The 21,376-nt window shown below is 45.2% G+C and overlaps 1 protein-coding gene across 1 annotated transcript; it reads right to left on the reverse strand.

Annotated features, from left to right (window-relative positions):
* Window positions 1-510: 510 nt before the first annotated feature.
* Window positions 511-20,758, reverse strand: POLR2D (RNA polymerase II subunit D). The gene is made up of 4 exons (XM_040348857.1): window positions 20,585-20,758; window positions 7,756-7,936; window positions 5,802-5,897; window positions 511-2,185 (listed from the first exon to the last, which is right to left on the reverse strand). The coding sequence occupies exons 1-4, from the start codon at window positions 20,730-20,732 to the stop codon at window positions 2,107-2,109; spliced, it is 504 nt and encodes a 167-aa protein (XP_040204791.1). The 5' UTR covers window positions 20,733-20,758; the 3' UTR covers window positions 511-2,106.
* Between the last annotated feature and the right edge of the window lie 618 nt (window positions 20,759-21,376).

Here is a 21,376-nt window from a genome sequence, read left to right on the forward strand (position 1 = left end):
TCAATACACAAGTCTTTCTATCCAAGCTATTGGACCAATCCCTGTTGACAATTTCAAGTCCTCATTTGCATGGTCAAGGGGGACCTGAGTGAAGACTGGATATACTTTACAATTGACCAATAGGAAAGCGGTTGTTGGGAGTGGGATGTTCCAAAATTCTGTATAAAAGTGTGCTGTGTACTTGAAATAAAGAGTCCTGTTGGAACTTACATACAGCCTGCCTGGTGTTTGTTCTTAATGGGTCCGAATGGCACATAGCGGTAATTCGGATCCCGGAACCTTGGATGACTGGACCATCAGACGTTGCAATCTGCAAGCTGACTCACTGGTAGCAGAGGAGTGTCGGGAGAGCAGGACCTGGGCGAGGAAGGATCTCGTCACACTATCTATATTGAAATAACAGCTTTTTATATACTTTCCATATATTAGTACATTTTTATTAATATATGAAGGGTCTACTAATGCAAAAACTTTGTATTTTGGGATCTATATGCATGTACTCACAGTCTGTCATATCCAATTTTTTTTTATTTCACAAGCCTTTATTTATAATGCACTTACAAGCAGATCAAGCTGTCAAGAAAAAAAGTGACAGGGGATAGGACAAAGCACAACACTACCAGAGGTGCTTGATCTTCCGCACATAGAGTATAAACAATTATGCATTCAGCTTTTAAAGTGACTGACACTAAAATCAAATTGTGAATTACCAGTCCTCATCTATTGTTGTATATGCTCCAATGTGGAGATTCCCAAACATTTGAGTTAGGACTACACTTCACAGAGAGAGGGGCCCAGATGAGACAGTGTGGCTCCCAAATACATATGCAAATGCTGTGCAACCAGAACCCCTGTTATCAAAGAAAATTGTTAGACACTGTCTTTTTTTATTTTTTTCAGGCTAGCTTGTAAGTTTGCTGGGAAAACTGGTTTGTGCTGTGCCAAGCCCTTCAATGAGCACCTGATTTTAAAAGTTGTTAGAAATTCAGGGGGATGCCATTTTAGTATAGCACTGCAGCAAATGACTGAATGAAAAACTAAAGCCCTGTGCAGGCAAAGATGGTTCCATCCGTAGAAATATTTCTTCTTATCAAATCATTTGCATGCCAAGTAGCCTGGAAGGTTAAACACAACATTTACTAGTCCCAAAAAGAATTCACTTTACCATAAGCTTAATTTTATATCTCTTCTCTGTCATCTTCATTTAGGCATTGCAAAGTCAGCATCTGGGATCCACGATCTCAGATGTGAAATAATAATGCAAACTGGGATTTTACATGTCTAGGTTCGTGGCTTATGTGAACACATGATGCCTGCCACAGGTCACCCCCCTTTCCTTCAAACTATCCATATTGGTGCTGCATGCATTTTACTATAACAGCGCCAAAGTAATAAACTTGCAGTGTAGAGATGTAGGATTTACTTTCTTCACCCAGATTGCCGCAAACGGATGACATTCCCTTAAGGTGATCCTCATAGCTTGACCGGATCTCAGACTACATTATAATAAAAGAAATAAGAAATTGCCATTTGTTTGTGTACCTAAACTACAGCTAGAGGCTGACATATCAGGAACTTTCTTATGTAGAAAGTTACCACAAATCTAAACCATCTTAATGTAAGAGGGTACCTTAATATGCCTTTTATTTACTTATTGCCTTTGAGAAGAGGGATATGTAATCAACCACCATTCATAGTCACTCAGTTTAGCTGTGAAAATCTCACAAAAAAAAAAAAAAAAAAAAAAAAACACATTAGGTAGGCACACAACCCATCAGCTTCCTGTACAACGTAAAATAACCACACCTATTAATGAAAACATAATAGCCAGTATCTAAATACAAGAAGTCGCTTGGTTTGATGTCCAATATCAGAATGTCCATGTTCAGATGAACAGTTTACCTACTGACAAAATTCAGCATTGTAGAAGGAATTATGTAAAAAATATTTTCATAGGCGGGAAAGACTATCATACAGAATAAAATGCATCAACAACTTCTGCAAGTAGAGTCCAAAGAATGGAGGGGCAAAGGTGAACACTGGAGATGACCAGCACAAGCCACAGAAAAGTGGATGTAGTCCCATCTTTACAAGAGATTTCCATCTTTAGTACTGGAAGCTTCTCTTTGTCTGAATATCATCCAAGATCTGCTGTAACTCCTCATCTTCAAATCGTCCTTCAAGACTGCAGAAAGAAAAACAAGGTTTTAAAGGAATCCACATAATGGGTAAAAGGAAAAAGAAAAACACTAAATTAGCTGTCAGATTAAGACTTTATTTTTTCATTTTAACAAAGGAAGGACCACCTCCTGAATAAAGAATAATGCACATCAGATGATCCCTGGAAGCCAAATGCAGGTGTAAACAAGCTCTTTTATAAAAGGGAGACAATTTGGTTGGGGGCCCCCTCATCTCACAGTCCAGTGTTTGAACAAATCAAAATATATAAGCCATTAAATCCCATCTTTAGGGGAAAAAAAACTGTCTCTCATGTAACTACCATCCCGGTCCCTCACCTCTGTCCTTTCAACCAGTTGATCTAGCATTTCAGAGTGTGCCCACATCACCCAGTCACCTTTTCATGATGTCATACTGTGCAGCCATTAGGAAGTGTCACCAAGGCCTGTTCCAATCAGTTACATACACAGAGCTCATCCCAGGTCCTGCGTGATATTAGTCAGGACCTTTGCATTCATATCACTATGCAGAGGAGTCTTCCTATTCTCTGGAGTCAGCGGGCTTTGTTGTATTGATATATATATATCAGCTATTGGAAATTGAAAATGACACCCTGCTCCTTTACCCATGTTAGCTGTAGCCATAGAGAAAACTGATCTGCACCTACAAGGATTAACAAAAATCAAGGTTTTTATTAATACTGTGGATGTTAAGGCTCTTTTTTTTTTTTTTTTTTTAAACAAACATGTGAGCGAATGACTCCTGCGGCTATCAATCTATCCAATGAGGACCCGAGACAGTGGCTGGAGCTGCTGGGCTCATCCTTGTCTCTGGAACAATCAGGTTCATGCAAGTAAAAGGGGGGCTGTTGCATTACAGAAGGTTTTTCACCCCTTTTAAACGATGCTCTGTCTAGGCCACCTAGAGACAGTGGAATGAGAAGCCAGAGTACATTTACTGGATTTACTGCATTCACTTTTGCATAGAAACCAATCAGCTTCCAGATTTTATTGCCAAAGCTGAGGTTAGAAGCACATTGGGGAAAATGGATGAATGGCTGCACACTCCGGAAGGAAGACAAAATCTTTATTAGGGTGATCAACAAATAAAACCATAAACAGCCTGGCTGTTCGCGTTAACATTTTTATCTCCTGGTGCTCAGTGTGCTGTATATGTTTTTGTTGATCACCCCAATAAGGATTTTGGCATCCTTCTTGAGAGCAGCATCTCTCTCCTCACAGTGCAGACAATGGCTCCTGCTGCTGTCAAATACTGTTATGAGGGGGCAGGGTCAAGCCACACTGTGTGTCACTGGACACAGACAGTGGATGGAGCCCGCGGGTGTGCCTCTAAAGGATGCGGCTTCCTAAGGTGGCACACTAAGAAAAGGAGTCAGGTGCTCTAGTGGGGAACCCAAGATGAGAATTTGGGTTGCTCTGTACAAAATCATTGCACAGAGAAGGCAAGTATACCAGTTTTGTTTAAAAAAAAAAAAAAAAAATTATATATATAGCGCATTTACAATCACTTCAAGGACAGGACTAACAGATCTGAAAACTCCTTTGCAACTAACTCACCAGAACAGGGTTGGGAAAGCACCTTATGCAAAACACTCACTCTGCCTGAAAGCCCCTACTGACGATACCCACAATTTCAGTCCAGTGAGGTCCAGACGCGGTACTCCAAAGGCCAAGCTAAAAATAACTACACCAGAAAGCTGCAGTCAAAGAGACAAAGCTTCAGCAGCAATATAGAAAAGCAAAACTAAAAACTGAAGCACGCTGGTAGCGGGTGGTGTTATCCTGGGATTAATACCTTGCTCCTATAACTGACTAACCCCCCCACCCCTTTTTTAGTCTGGATACCATGAAGACATATTACAAGTAAACATGATAATGATCAATCTCTTCAAGACATCTGCACAAAGTTTCGTTTTAGGTAACCTTTGCACTCCCAGTGACATGCAGCACTGTTTGTGTAATTATAGTAGGCCCCCGAATTCTCTCAACATGTTGAAAGTGCCTAATCATGAGAGCCAACCTCTTTCCCATTTCTCAGTACAATCTGATGAAGATCATGGTAAGATATACATGCAGATGTGACTGTGCCTTCTGCTTCTGTCAACAGAGGATGGTGAATTAAACACACTCATCGTATTAGGGGAGAGAAAGTGAACTTCATTGTAAATATTCAAGCTTATACCTTAGGAAAGATGGGAAACATTAAGGCTGCAAAAAAACAAAAGAACAAAAGCTGGACAGCCGCACTCCAAAATTTTCTTTAAAAGAGATGTCTTTATTTTCAACTGTGCATACAGTCACTGCAAGCCCACAAAAATCAGTATGGCCAACGTTTCGCACTGGCGTCAGTGCTTAGTCAAGGCTGGGTTGACACAAATTGGATGCGGGTCTCTGCATCAGATTCGCAATAGCAGGAGATTTTGACTGCCTCTCTATGGAGCCAGTTAACATATCTCTGCTGCAGCTCCGGTGTGAATTTGCACAGGAGCCCTGTGAGTCTTGATCCGTATTCAGCCAAAAATAAATCGGACCTGAAACAGTAAACAGGGATGCACTGCGGGAACGTTTTACCATGTAGTGTGGGATTGCCCGGTCATCCGGGGTTACTGGGAGGAGGTGGTGGCCAAAATTGCTGCCGCCACTGGCCTCCGAGTGCCACTGGACCCTAGGGTTCTTCTCCTGGGTATCACGGAAAAGGTGACACAATCTACACATGCTGGTCTACAACTGTTCTACCTTAGTTTCTACGCCAGGAAGGCACTTTTGCGCCAGTGGAGACTGACGGCCCCCCCTACGGTGGCTCAATGGCTTGCACTGGTCGACTCCGTGTTACCTCTCTTCAAGCTGACATACATGGGGCGGAAGTGCCCTCAGAAATTTGACAAGGTCTGGGGTTCGTGGGTGGCGGCTGGCACAACCTCTGTGCGGTAATGTGGCGGACGACATCCTTAGACCTGTGACGCCCTACATGACCAAATGCCTGGCCTTACTGCTGTGCCTAGCCCTACGCACTACCCCCTACATGCTGAAAATGCTCTGCCCTTGGACGGAGACCCCGGGGCCAAGAACCGCTAAGTGCCATTGATCCACAATGAAATACTGCCACGAGCTGTCTCCTCTGTACCACCATAGAGACTTGCACCTCGCCCCCCCCCCCCCGCCTCGGGGGGAAAATGCTTATTACCCTGAACTACACATGAGCAATCTTCACTTTATCCGGCCTCCCGACCTAGACCCGGATGGGTCTCATTCCAGTGTCATACCCTGTACCTACATTAGTAATCATACTGTATTGTACTTCCTGAAATGCTGAACCTCGCTGTACCACAGTTCTGTTAAGCTGTTAATCTGAAACTCTGCATTGTCCCGTTTCAAATGCTTCCTTTTGTATCAATAAAAACATTTCTGTTAAAAAAAAAAACAGGGATGCACTGGACCCCTGCTGTGAGCCGCATGCGAAGATAGTGTGAACCCAGCCTAAAAAGAAAGGCAACTGCACAATCTCCCCACCACCACTTATACTACAGAAGGCTAGAGGCAATGTGACTGAGAAGTGGCTGTGAGCTGTGAGAGACAGACTAGTAATTTTATAAAGATACATACCTGGGAATCAGTGCTTTTGCCTCATCTGCTGTTTCTGGACACAAGTTGGCTAAACAGGCCAACTCAAATCTGTGCAGCTTTTTCTGTAACAGCAAGCTGTGTGGGAAAAGAAAATTACACGTTACAACACTAAATCAGTTAGTCCTATAATGGTGTTCAAAACAACATATTAGTTCTGCACATCTTTTTCTCAAACACATAAAAAGACAATGAATACAGGTGTACTGGCAAGCAGTCAACATTTGAATGTTCAATTCTACAATGAAAGCATTTTGAAATATGCAGACTCTAAAATCACATCTGCAGATTTACAACATACATAGATTTTAAGCATCTGTTCCTTGATACATAGAAGATGCAAGTCAACACAGATATAATAAATGCATAAACCATGCTATCAGTGATTCTGGGCATTATCATAGATTACCAAAGTAGTCTGGTGGCCAGGACATCTGTTCAAACTTGGTGTACTGTACCCCAAAGGCTACGAAACTGTCATTCAAAAGCATGATTTCTTTATACATTTTTACAGTTCACAATTGAAGCAGGCCCAGTAAATGTCCAACAATGATGTAAACAAAATAAACATTCTGTATAACAAATCACTGTGTACTTCACAAGAAAGCTGGTTTAAATAAAATTACATATCCAGTGCGGGCCCTGTAAATGTTAACGAGCCCATAATCAATAGATGCTCACCAACTTATGCAATTGAAAGAGGGGCACCGGAGGATAGAATGGTCTTGGCTGCTAGTATCGCAAACCAAAATGAAACCATCACCCAGAAAAGGATTTTGTATATATGGACTTTCTCGGTACTGATGACACAAGTAGATACAGTAAAAATTAATTTATTGTACATAAAATAAAAAATATATACATTTAAAAACAGAACTTATGACAATCAACCTCATACTAGTTACAGCAGTGGAATATAAACGGAAATCCGTATGGTATCTAATGTTGTGAGGTGAAGTCAAAAGGAGACCTCCTTTTTTCTTCACCTCACAACATTAGATACCATACAGATTTGGGTGATAGTTTAATTTTGGTTTGCGGTACTAGCAGCCGTGACCATACTATCCTCCGGTGCCCCTCTTTCTATTAAACCCTGGATGATGGTACGTTATATGATTATTTAAACAATCTGATCTGAGGCTATACTCAAACAATTTTGCAACTTATGCAATGGTTTAAGGTCTACAGAGCAATCTATCCACTAGGCTCATTTCAAGGAATAGCAATTGGAAAGGTCTGAAAACTTGTCATAAAGTTAGCGGTTTCTCTCTGAAATCAGCACCATATGTCAACAGTGCCTTAATGCATTGCCCAACAAGAGGGGGCAAAAGCATAAATCCTGCACCATTCTTCTAAAAGGTTACCAAGAGGCACACCCCAAATGACCAGGTCCAATCTTCTATACTGAAAACTCCTGTAATCCATTTCACTTTAAAATAGAAACTGGCATGGGCGGCCCAGAAAGACCTGAAACATGTCTGCTTTTTTTTTTTAATGTGGTGCCCATCGTGCCAATTTTTCTGGCCATTATAAAGCTTTGCCAATTACCCCAAGGGGTTGGTTGATGCAGTAATTTGTTTGTAGGATTTTCTGCTTAGCACAGATGCCTGAAGGCAGTTTGATCACCCTCTAGTGCAGGGGTCTTCAAACTATGGCCCCCCAGTTGTTCAGGAACTACAATTCCCATCATGCCTAGTCATGTCTGTGAATGTCAGAGTTTTGCAATGCCTCATGGGATGTGTAGCTCCACAACAGCTGGAGGGCCGTAGTTTGAAGATCCCTGCTCTAGTGTCTACATACCGCTTTACAGTTTTCTTTTCCCATCACAGGCTCAACTAGACTCCATAACCATTACAGAGAAAGGAAAAACTACCAGGATATTCTTGATTGGTATGGTTGTGTATTGGGTAGGTTTAAAAACATATTTTGCATGTACCTTCTGACACTGGCAATGGTTTCTCTATTCTTGAACCGACTAAACCTTGCTGTGTAGTTAAGAGTTTTCATAAATACTTCGGACAACTCTTGTTCCTCTTCTGCGCTCTCATTTTGTTGTTTCCGATGCTCCAACAACATGTGCACTTCTGAATTCAGCAGTGTTTCTGCACTTTCGAACTCTGCAGGGGGAAAAAAAAAAAAATGGACAGGCATGAGTCACATAAAAAGTTGAGCACTTTGATGTGCTGGCAGATGCAACCATACCCAGGACAGGTTAACATGTTCTCACCCACACACAAATCCTCTCTTCTACCCACATTCACATACACCTGGTAAAATTCTAAAACAATCATTTAAAAGAAAAATGAAAGCAAAATGTTTTATTTTTTTATTTTATTTTTAAACCTACCCCATACACACATTCTGCCAGGTACGTACTGCGGTTCCTCTCGTCAGCTGCCACATTACTAAAGGGCACAGTAGAGCCATAGCACCAGAAACAATGTACCACAGTGCCCAGGGGGACATGCTATAAGACAGTGAAGTGAAAAAGAGCCGATCGCTGCTATTGTGAATGTGCGCTTGTTTGGAGCCACTTACTACCCTGCTGTTATAGATACAGCTGGAGGAGAAAAGATGTTACAGTAGAAGGAAAAGGTATTGCAATAACTAATCAGTTATTAGGGGTTGTCAAGGCTCAGGGTTTAAAAAAAAAAAACCTCATGTCATACTTACTGTGATACATGTGCCTATATGTCTCAGTTTACTGCTCCCTGCTAGCCAGGTTATTGATGTGCTAATGTCCCCTCACTATTTCTAAAGGTTAATTGATCTATTGTGTTGTGTGAAGGAGAGCTGGGTTTAAGTGGCTTGTGTTAATTATTCTGATTGCTTCATTGTGGTAATTATCTCTCTATATGCGGGGTCGAGCGGTCTGGTTGATGTATTCAGTACAGCTAGTGCTCAGCGTCATTGATGTCATTGTCTAAAGAAAATGTGTTTCAGCATCGGCCCCGTCGTGTCTACCTACTCTCTATCTGTATGGAAGCCCCAGTGTGAGGGGGGCGGAGATTTGTCATTGTAACAGTTTTGGAAATGACATATAAGCTGTGTGTTATAACATTAAAGTCTGTGTTGTTCAAGCAGTAAGCTTGTCTCATGTGTGGCTTTCTGGGCGATTCCAGGGATATCCCTCCTCGTGGAATATTGGGGTGATTTTCGTTATGGGAAGAAGGGAACGTTGACGGGGATATCATACCGTCACACTTACCTCCGCTGTGAAGTTGGTTATGCAGAGAGTAACAATAGTGATATATCAGGGAGCTGTGATGTATTCCCACCAGTGTCCAACACCTTGTCAGCTGGGAGACGAGTCCCCTCCCACTATTCACCTGGAAAGTTATTGTCATGGCTTTCCTTCTGATTTAATAGGAAGTTTGGCAATGTCTACCCCAGGGGCGGACTGACAACTCATGGGGCCCCCGGGCAACAGGAGATCATGGGGCCCCCTATGTTCCCGCCCACAGTCAAGCCACACCCACACAAAGTCCCACCCCCATCTTGCACTGCGTGCACGCCTCAATTCTGGGTCGAACCTGAGATAAACAGTACACAGGGGGCACCAGGGCAAAGCATGGGGGAACCATGGCAAAGTATAGAAGTCAGCAGGTCATAGCACAGGAAGGCACAATATGTATGTGTGGAGGGCAAGAGGGCACACTACATGGGGAGCAGCAGGGCGCATTAAGGGGCACACAAGGGCACATTACAGGTTGGGGGGGCACAGTAGGACACATTACATGGGGGGGCAGCAGGGAACATTATAGTGCCAATTACATGGGGGGAGGCATAGGGGCACATCATGGGGCACAGCATGTAAACATTATATGGGGCAGGAGGGCACATTATGGGGTACAGCAGAGTATATTACATAGGGGCATGAGGGCACATTATGGGGCACAGAGAGCACATAATGGGATACAGCAGGGCATATTACATGGGGGGCATGAGGGCACATTAAGGGGCACAGCAGAGCACATTAGGAAGGATAAAATCTTATATTATGGGGCACAGCAGGCACATTATGAGGCATAGCAGGGCATATTACATGGGGGGCAAGAGGATATATTATGGGGCACAGCAGGGGATATTACATGGAGCAAGAGGGCATATATAGGGCACAGTATGGCGCACACAGCAGAGCACATTATGGGGCACTGAATGATGCATCACAGGGCACACAGCAGGGTACATCATATGGCACACAGCAGGGTACAGGGCACATCATGGGGCATTATGTAGGGCTCAGGACAGATCACAAGGCCCACATGAGGGAATTGGGCACACAGTGAGGCACACAGTAGGACACACCAGACAGCTGGATATGGGGCAGACAGCAGGCCATGGGGCACAGAAAAGGGTAAGGGGCAGACATTGGGACAGACAGGGGCAGACATTGGGACAGACAGGGGCAGACATTGGGGCATGGGGACACACAGAAGGGCATGGGGCAGACATCAGGGCATGGGGCAGACAGAAGGGCATGGGGCAGACAGAAGGGCATGGGGGCACAGAGCAGGGGGCACAGAGCAGGGCATGAGGTAGACATTAGGGCATGGGGGCGCAGGGCATGGGGGCACGGAGCAGCACATGGGGCAGACAGCAGGGCATAGGGGCACAGCGCAGGGCATAGGGGCACAAAGCAGGGCATTTGACCCATCTTGTCTACTGACGCTGCTTGATCTTGATATCTAATATATTGATCCCCCATTGCTGACTTTGGCTCTTGTCTTGACTTTGTCCTCTGCTGTTTTGGTACTTCTGCTAACTCCAGTCTGGACTCTGACACTGCTCCTGCCTTCCAATTTGGTCGTTGATTGGTGACTCTGGCTCCTCTTAACTACTTATTTGCTTTGTGCATCTACACGTCCCTGTGCTCCACCTGTGTGCCAGTATTCTGCACCATTTACAGTCTGAGCATCCATAACATCCAAGTAGGCTCTAGAATGTTGTTTGACCACCCAGTGTCAGGACCATGTCACTCTTTGTCCTGCTGCACCCTGTCATTACCTTCAAGGGGCATTGGACAGGAGAAATAAAGGAAGCCCTCTCATTAGCTCAGCTGCTACAAGGTATGTGACAACTAAATTCAATACTTAAACATCACTTTGACTCAGGGTGAAGCTTAGACTGGTTACTGGCTGGTTAAATCTGCTACAGGTGGGTCCCTAATAGATCTCAAACTGATAAGGATCTGTAACTGAGAATTTTGAAGATCCATAGTGCTACAAAGGATAGAGCTGCTAGTTTCAGAGCTACCTTTAAAGCAGATATACTGTATATCTAACAGGTAGGAGTTCTTCTCACCTCACAGAGGAGTACCCTCTAGCATGGTGGTGTCAGTGCAGTACTCATTATGTTTATGCAGGTGTATTTATGGCGACTGTTGCCACTGCGGACATGTTTCTTGAAGGTGTGAGTGTGGTACTAGATGTGCCTCTAGACTACAGATATGTTTCTAGTTGTGTCAGTGTAGTACAGATTAGACTGTCAAAGTAACTGCACTGCAGCCACAATGCTTTCATTATTTACGACACTGACCTGCTTCTTCACACATGGCAGGTCAGTGTGGATGCCGTTCGTTCCTGGCTGTGTCTGTACTGCAATTATGTCTGCTCTGCCTCCGAGTCCAGCAGCTCCTTCAAACAGTCCTCCGCGGCAGTGACTTATGGCCCCGCCCCCTCAGCTGAATTTCACAGGGGGAGAGGTGGCCGGAGCGCCTGTCATAGTGACTGCACTGTACATCCCCGCGCGGCTCTGTCTGAGCCATCCATCCACGCCAAGACATGACCCAGCTAGCTGCCCGGGATTTAATGGTACAGCCATCTCGGGGTACAGACAGACTTTTTTTTACTGTGTAGAAGCCGACGCTGCTGCGGGCACCTCCAGGGGCTGACTGAGCCAGCCCGGGCCCCCCCCACCACGGGGCCCTCGGGCAGTGCCCGACTGACCGAATGGTCAGTCCGCCCCTGGTCTACCCCCATCCCATTACCCAGTGTGAGCCCACAGAGATCTCCCATTTACCCCCTACAGCTCCAGGGTCACTATGAAAAGGCACCTGGCTCCAAAATGGACTGGAAACAGTTCCCAATGGAAGGCATCAAACAGAAGAAAGACACATTTATTTTAACCACCTCAGCTCCAAATTGTTTTACCCCCTTGATGACCAGGCCATTTTATGCTATTCAGCACAGTGCTACTTTAACTGGAAATTGCATGGTCATGCAACACTACACAAATTAAATTTATATCATATCTTTTCACACAAATACATATTTCTTTGGGGTTATAAGATTGCCACTGTTTTTTTTTTTTTTTTTTATATATATATATATATATATATATATTTTTTTTTTTTTTTTTTCAAGAAAACGACCAAAACGTTTGGAGGAAAAAAAAATATATTTTTTATTTTCTGCTATAAAACATATCTGTCATGGATCTTAAGATATTAAAGTGTTTCTACTTGACATCTGTTACACAGGAGAGGGACATTCAATGCAAGGACACCGGCTATTGAAATGCTAAGTGGAACCAGCTAGAGAAATACCTTTTATTGTGCTCTGCAGGCTAAGAGCGGGTGTCGGAGACACTCCGTCTGGCTAAAAAACTATGGATTGAAGGTTAATTGAATCTAGAATGTATGTGTGAAGATGTATGTGTTTATTGTTCTAAAGGTCAGAAGCCTCCTGTCAGCTGTATTGAATTAGCATTCTATTGTCTAAAGCAATGTAACCTCTCAGAGGTAGTAATTAAGTAGACCGGGTTATTGTGTACATTGATTACCCCCTGGGGCTTCTGTCTCCATACACAAGTCTTTCTATCCAAGCTATTGGACCAATCCCTGTTGACAATTTCAAGTCCTCATTTGCATGGTCAAGGAGGACTTGAGTGAAGACTGGATATACTTTACAATTGACCAATAGGAAAGCGGTTGTTGGGAGTGGGATGTTCCAAAATTCTGTATAAAAGTGTGCTGTGTACTTGAAAATAAAGAGTCCTGCTTGAACTTACATACAGCCTGCCTGGTGTTTGTTCTTAATGGGTCTGAATGGCACATAGCTGTAGTTCGGACCCCGGAACCTTGGATGACTGGACCATCAAACGCTGCAATCTGAAAGCTGACTCACTGGTAGCAGAGGAGTGTCGGGAGAGCAGGACCTGGGCGAGGAAGGATCTCGTCACATTGGTTGGCAGCGGTGGGATTTGCTCTCCAGTTACTGGGACAACTCCAAACCACCACCATGAATGACCAGCTATGCAGCCTGGAGGAGAACCATGCTAAAAGACTTGCTTGAGAGCTGTGGAGGGACCGGTGGGAAGAACAAGGCCACCCTGATCATTGCGCTAGCCGAGATGGATCAGAGGGATGGTGATGCAGGACCCCGGTCAGTTGAAGACTTGTTCCAGCAGCGAGTTCAACAGCGGTTGGCATTATATGGTGCGAACCCATCAGAGACCGCCATACAGAATACCATTAGAGACCTCCAGCGGCAGGATGAGAGAGAACGAGAGTGGCAACAGAGAGCACGAGAGCGGCAACAGAGAGAACGAGAGCGGCAAGAGGAGCTGGAGACCGCCTACAGACAGCTGCTAGACTCTGCTCAGCAGCAGGGTGGGGCTCCCGTTGCCTGGGACTGTCTGGGAGAAATAGCAGACAGTCAAAAAGATGAGGAGCAAATGGGGCCAGGGGTGACCCTACGTTTTCCCGTTCTAACCGCACTGGAAGAAGCAGCGATGATACAGAGGGCACTGCGAGCGCTAGAATGCAAGAACGCACCGGAGGTCCCCCAGGCAGCGAGACAAGCTAATAGCATGAAGGTCTCAGAAAGGGGAGTTGAGACAGGCGCTGGAAGGCTGGGAAATGATGATCAGCAGCAAGTCCAGAGTATCTCATCGGTTGCCCCAGCAGAAGCGCTGGCTACAGGGCAGAATGCCTCTGGCATCTGCCCAGCATCAGAAAAAGAGGGGGATACGGAGAGTCTGAGAGAGGATCTGCGTGAGCTGTTGTCCCAACAGCAGATATCCCCACCGGGAGTAGAGGAAGCAATTCTCCCTCCCCAGCAATTGGACACTACCCCAATGTTCATCCCCCCAGCAGAAGTGCTGGCAACAGGGCAGAGTGCTAGCCATCTCTGCCCAGCACCGGGACCAACTGTGGAGTTCCAGGGAGCCGGGGCGGTTGGCCCCCCTCCCCAGCAACAAGCTGAGGTAGTGAAGCTGTTACTCCCAGCTGAATCACTGGCAGCAGGGCAGGATGCTACTGGCTGCTGCACACCAGTACAGCTTGAGCAGATATCGGTGGATGGGACTGTGGTCTCCACTCACAGCAGCCCAGCGGAAGAGCTGGCAACAGAGCAGAGTGCCCCGGGCCTCTGCTCTCAACTAACAGAAGAGGGGGTTCCGGTGGTAGTGGATGGGACTCCGATCTCCACGGACACAACCCCAGAACATGGTGCGGCACTGAGACAGGAGGATGTCGGCTTTGCTTTGCAAGCACCGGGGGATTTTTACCTAGCCTCAGTGGATGGGACTGCAGTCTCCACTGGTATACCCCAGGAATGGTGGCCAGTTGGCCCAGATTCCCAACGGCATGATGAACTGAGCCCAGCCACCCTGTCTTCTCTCCAGCGGCTGAAAGGACTCCAGGGAGAAGGGCCAGTCCAGGCCTCCCCGCAGCGGCAGGCGTGTTCTCTGAGAGAGGCAGAGATTGGCTGGGTGAGTAATGCTCTGTTTGGGACAAGGTATCTGGGGTACTGGGTGGGTACCGGAATTGGGATCTCTCCCAGTGTTAGTCTCCTGCCAAAGGGGGAGATGTGTGACAGACCTAGCCGGGACAGGGGCTTTTGGAGAGGACTGAATGTGAGCCTCTTGCCATCCGATTATGGGCCAGGACCTCAAAACAGGAAGGCAGATGGGTCATCCCAGCGGACAGTCCTGGAACCTTAAGACTACTTTTCCAACATCCTCGAGTTGACCCGTTTGGGTCCCACTGCGGCTGTTGGACTGTTTCCCAGGGGAAGTAATGTCATGGATCTTAAGATATTAAAGTGTTTCTACTTGACATCTGTTACACAGGAGAGGGACATTCAATGCAAGGACACCGGCTATTGAAATGCTAAGTGGAACCAGCTAGAGAAATACCTTTTATTGTGCTCTGCAGGCTAAGAGCGGGTGTCGGAGACACTTCGTCTGGCTAAAAAACTATGGATTGAAGGTTAATTGAATCTAGAATGTATGTGTGAAGATGTATGTGTTTATTGTTCTAAAGGTCAGAAGCCTCCTGTCAGCTGTATTGAATTAGCATTCTATTGTCTAAAGCAATGTAACCTCTCAGAGGTAGTAATTAAGTAGACCGGGTTATTGTGTACATTGATTACCCCCTGGGGCTTCTGTCTCCATACACAAGTCTTTCTATCCAAGCTATTGGACCAATCCCTGTTGACAATTTCAAGTCCTCATTTGCATGGTCAAGGAGGACTTGAGTGAAGACTGGATATACTTTACAATTGACCAATAGGAAAGCGGTTGTTGGGAGTGGGATGTTCCAAAATTCTGTATAAAAGTGTGCTGTGTACTTGAAAATAAAGAGTCCTGCTTGAACTTACATACAGCCTGCCTGGTGTTTGTTCTTAATGGGTCTGAATGGCACATAGCTGTAGTTCGGACCCCGGAACCTTGGATGACTGGACCATCAAACGCTGCAATCTGAAAGCTGACTCACTGGTAGCAGAGGAGTGTCGGGAGAGCAGGACCTGGGCGAGGAAGGATCTCGTCACAATATCCATATGCACTTTACTGTGCAACATTACAACCTTTCAGCCAGCAGCATCCTAACAACCAATTACGTCATTGGTTGATAAGGAAGACATCTGGCGTCTGCACAGCATGATCATCCACGATTGCCCCTCCCCCTCAGCACTGGGGTCACATTGGTGGAGTGAGGGAGAGAAGAAACACTGGAGTACTAGTCAGAACCCGAGTGCAAAGGTGTTTTTGGGTTGGAAAAAGATCACGTTGGGAATCCTACATGTGTGGATGTTGCTGCAATACGTAAAACTATTAGTTTCATTTTGTACATTTTAGAATGCGGTGCCTCAGCATTGTGCAGAATTTTAAAGGGGGTCTTGACTGGCAAAACTTTTTTTGTAAATATATTTTATTCTATCTTTTCATGTGACAACACTAAAGAAATTATACTTTGCTACAATGTAAATTAGTGAGTGTACAGCTTGTATAACAGTGTAAATTTGCTGCCCCCTCATAATAACTCAACACACAGCCATTAATGTCTAAACTGCTGGCAACAAAAGTAAGTACACCCCTAAGTGAAAATATCCAAATTGGGGCCAAAGTGTCAATATTTTGTGTGGCCACCATTATTTTCCAGCACTGCCTTGAACTGATCGTAAAGGCTTGTTTTTTTTAAAATAACAAACATGTTACACTTACCTCCTTTGTGCAGTTCGTTCTTGCTCAGAGCACCCCGGATCCTCTTCTTCTTGGGCCCCTCTTCGCTGCTCCTAGCCCCTCCCTCTGAGCACCCCTCAGCCAGAAGCTGGCCTAGCCCCCTCTCTCCCATGATTGGCTGGCTGATTGCCTCGGGAGAGAATGCTCTGTCTCAGCCAATTAGGAGGAATGCCCTGGATGACTGAGGGGACCGTGGACATCGCTGGAGAGAGTAGTGGGGGGGGGGGGTAATTGGGGGCAGGGGTTGCTGCTACACAGAAGGTTTTTATCTTATTTGCATAGAATGCATTAAGATAGTGTCAATATTTTGTGTCCCCACCATTATTTCCCAGCACTGCCTTAATACTCTTGGGCATGGAGTTCACCAGAGCTTCACAGGTTGCCACTGGGGTCCTCTTCCACTCCTCCATGATGACGTCACAGAGCTGGTGGATTATGGAGACCTTGCGCTCCTCCACCTTCTGTTTGAGGATGACCCAGAGATGCTCAATAGGGTTTAGGTCTAGAGACATACTTGGCCAGTCCATCACCTTTACCCTCAGCTTCTTTAGCAATGCAGAGGTCGTCTTGGAGGTGTGTTGGGGTTGTTATGTTGGAATACTGCCTTGCGGGCCAGTCACCGAAGGGAGGGGATCATGCTCTACTTCAGTATGTCACAGTACATGTTGGCATTCATGGTTCCCTCAATGAACTGTAGCTCACCAGTGCGGGCAGCACTCATGCAGCCCCAGACTATGACATTCTCACCACCATGCTTTACTGTAGGCAAGACACACGTGTCTTTGTACTCCTCACCTGGTTGCTGCCACACATGCATGACACCAAATAAGTTTATCTTGGTCTCATCAGACCACAGGACATGGTTCCAGTAATCCATGTCCTTAGTCTGCTTGTCTTCAGCAAACTGTTTGCGAACATTCTTGTGCATCATCTTTAGAAGTGGCTTCCTTCTGGGACAACAGCCATGCAGATCAATTTGATGCAGTGTGCTGCGTATTGTCTAAACACTGACAGGCTGACCCCCGACCCCTTCAACAATGCTGGCAGCACTCATACGTCTATTTCCCAAAGACAACCTCTGCATAGGACGCTGAGCATGTGCACTAAACTTCTTTGACCAACCATGGCGAGGCCTGTTCTGAGTGGAACCTGTCCTGTTATACTGCTGTATGGCCTTGGCCACTGTGCTGCAGCTCAGTTTCAGGGTCTTGGTAATCTTGTTATAGCCTAGGCCAGTGTTGGCGAACCTTGGCACTCCAGATGTTTTTGAACTACATTTCCCATGATGCTCAACTACACTGCAGAGTGCATGGGCATCATGGGAAATGTAGTTCCAAAACATCTGGAGTGCCAAGGTTCTCCATCACTGGCCTAGGCCATCTTTATGTAGAGCAACAATTATTTTTCAGATCCTCAGAGTTCTTCTTTGCCATGAGGTGCCATGTTAAACACCCAGTATAAGGCTGGGTTCACACTACTTTCATCCTACTTTGCTCTGTGTTCAATGTTTCCCTATGAGAGCGTCTTGTAGCGTCCTACACAAGTCGGTCCGACTTTGAAAATGCTCCCTGTACTACTTTTGGTCCTACATTGATCCTACTTCAGGCCCATTGAATATCATTGAAGTCGGACCAAAGTAGTATCCTGTTCATGAAAGTAGGATGGATGTAGGACCAATGTAGGATAAATGTAGGACCAATGTAGCAGAGCAAAGTAGGATCAAAGTAGTGTAGTAGTGTGAACCCAGCCTGAGACCTTGTAACACTAACAAGTCAAATGACACCAGGGAGGGAAAATGGTTAATTGGGCCCAATTTGGACATTTTCACTTAGGGGTGTACTCACTTTTGTTGCCAGTGGTTTAGACATTAATGGCTGTGTGTTGAGTTATTTTGAGGGGGACAGCAAGTTTACACTGTTATACAAGCTGTACACTCACTACTTTACATTGTAGCAATTTCTTCAGGCTGCTTTCACACTGGGTCCATTAGCGGTAAAGCGCCGCTAGTTTTAGCTGTGCTTTACCGTTTTTTTAGCTGTGCTTTTCGGCTGCTAGCGGGGGAAATTGTAATCCTTGCTAGCGGCCAAAAAAGGGGTTAATAGCGCCTGTGTTGCAGTGCTTCCAGAGCGCTGCCTATTCATTCCAATGGGCAGGAGCATTTTAGGAGAGCTGATGCTGCTTGCAGGACTTTTTTTCCTGTCCCGCAAGCGCACTCTGGCTTTCATACTGGGGTTGCATGAGAGGCAGTTTTCAGGCACCATTTTTAGCGCTAAAACACCTGAAAACTGCCACAGTGTGAAAGTAGCCTCAGGGTTGACACATGAAAAGATACAATAAAATATTTACAATAAAATATTTACAAAAATGTGGAGGGGTGTACTCACCCTTTTTTCAGTCAAGGCACCCTTTAACCACTTCCCGACTGCCTCATGTAGATATACGTTGGCAGAATGGCACGGACAGGCACATCAACATACCTGTACGTGCCTGCCTAGACGTGGGTCGGGGGTCTGATCGGACCCCCCCCCTCCCCCCCCGCTACATGCGACGGTCGGATCCCCTCGGGGAGGGATCCGGGACGACGACGCGGCTATTCGCGATCACTCCCCGGAGCTGAAGAACGGGGAGAGCCGTATGTAAACACGGCTTCCCCGTGCTTCACTGTGGCGGCGTATCGATCGAGTGATCCCTTATATAAGGGAGACTCGATCGATGACGTCAGTCCTACAGCCACACCCTCCTACAGTTGTAAACACACACTAGGTGAACCCTAACTCCTACAGCGCCCCCTGTGGTTAACTCCCAAACTGCAACTGTCATTTTCACAATAAACAATGCAATTTAAATGCATTTTTTGCTGTGAAAATGACAGTGGTCCCAAAAATGTGTCAAAATTGTCCGAAGTGTCCACCATAATGTCGCAGTCACGAAAAAAATAAAAAAAATAATCGCTGATCGCCGCCATTAGTAGTAAAAAAAAAAAAAAAAAAAAAAAAAAAAAAAATTAATGAAAATGCAATAAAACTATCCCCTATTTTGTAAACGCTATAAATTTTGCGCAAACCAATCGATAAACGCTTATTGCGATTTTTTTTTTACCAAAAATAGGTAAACGAATACGTATCGGCCTAAACTGAGGAAAATTTTTTTTTTTAGATATGTTTTTGGGGGATATTTATTATAGCAAAAAATAAAAAATATTGCATTTTTTTCAAAATTGTAGCTCTATTTTTGTTTATAGTGCAAAAAATAAAAACCGCAGAGGTGATCAAATACCACCAAAAGAAAACTCTATTTGTGGGGAAAAAAGGACGCCAATTTTGTTTGGGAGCCACGTCGCACGACCGTGCAATTGTCTGTTAAAGCGACGCAGTGCCGAATTGTAAAAACCCCTTGGGTCATTTAGCTGCATATTGGTCCGGTCCTTAAGTGGTTAAAATGCCTCACAATATCGAGGCACCCCATTCTAAAAAAAAAAAAAAAAAAAAACACAACACGAAACTAATAGTTTTGCATATTGTAGCAACATCCACATGCATAGGACACCCAACATTAGCGGAGATATATTCTTCCATAGCAAATACATCTTTGCACACTGGTAACACTATTCCAATGTTTCTCTCCCTCACTCAGCTAATGTGACCCCAGGGCAATTATCCTCATCAACCGATCACATCATTGGTTGTTAGGACACTGGCGGCTGGAAGGCTGTAATGGTGCACAACGAAAACCTTGTGTAACCAATAGGCAGGCCTGATCCACCCACTGGCTTGTATCCAGTTTTTGGGCAATTTCTAGGCATTTTGCCATTGCACCCCGATTGAAAAGGGCCGATGTAGTGCATGGGTCTAACTGGATAGATGAACTAAGCCCTTGTGTTACATAGCTTTGGTAAATCTAAAACTGATTGTACAAAGAATGTAATGTGTAAGGGGACACTAACATGAGGTGGTGTTGTGGTGGCAGAATGGAGGGGAATCCTGGAGCTGATGACTACACACGTTACAATCAGATTGTTTATAGAAGAGTTTTGTACAATCTATTCTCTTTATCGGTAGGCGATCAGGTAGTCCTCCTTTGTGTACAGCTTGTTGGTATCTCTATAAAAGATCGTACAATTAGGTTGTATGGGCGGCTCTAGGTGATAGAACTTGGCTCAGACTCGATAAATAGATGAGCTGTGAGGAGTCCAGGAACCCGCACTACCGAGAACAGCACAGCCAGGCGCCATATAGACAGGAGTTTCCAGTCACACAGAGACAACACACCTTCCTGTGACCCCCACCGTCACTTCTCACCTTTGGGGAACAGTAACTGGGATGCGTCCTCCTCCACATCAGCTGAACGAACTTCCACTCCACCGGTCGCCATACTGGATTTCCCGTGTGTACAGTCCAAAGGAAACGGAAGTAGTATACAATAGAGCCGTCTTCCCGGAAAGCGCATATACCCCTCCTCTGTTTGGCCGCTCCACCCATCCAGTGTCCTCTCTATGGTTGTCAGAAGTCTGAGCTGTTCTGCTCTGGCATGAAGAAAAGCAAAGGCGCCACAATGTGAGGTTTAATAATACATTATATTAAATATCTATAGGTGAACACAACAATATAAATACATATAGAGGCACTAGACAGTCTAGTCGAAGCACACCCTCTACATAGCTCCCAACTGTCCCTGATTTAGTGCAAAGTCCCTCTGTTCTCCTCATTTGTCCCTCATTTTGGTCTGATCTATGGTGTTGTATATAAAATGCACTATTTATCTTTCAAAAGGTGTTTTCCAGTGCTAAACCTTCCATCCATTTTCTAAATTGTGCATTTGTAAATTTTAAAAGTCAATGAAAAGGAATAGTAGTGGTAAAAAAAAAAAAAGTCCTTGTGGATTTACCTAATCAGTTTTTTATTTTGGCTGGGGCAGGACAGTGAGAGATCAAAAAAGGTACCACATCCACGTAGTGTGTGGTAGGCTTGCATTTTCAGCTCATTATTATGTAGCGCCCTGCTCCTGATGACCAGGCAGCAGAGCCCCTCCATCTGTGTGTCCCCCAGCAGCAGAGCCCCTCCATCTGTGTGTCCCCCAGCAGCAGAGCTCCT

The sequence above is a fragment of the Rana temporaria genome, chromosome 4 (assembly GCF_905171775.1).
Source record: "Rana temporaria chromosome 4, aRanTem1.1, whole genome shotgun sequence".
Lineage (NCBI taxonomy): Eukaryota > Metazoa > Chordata > Amphibia > Anura > Ranidae > Rana > Rana temporaria.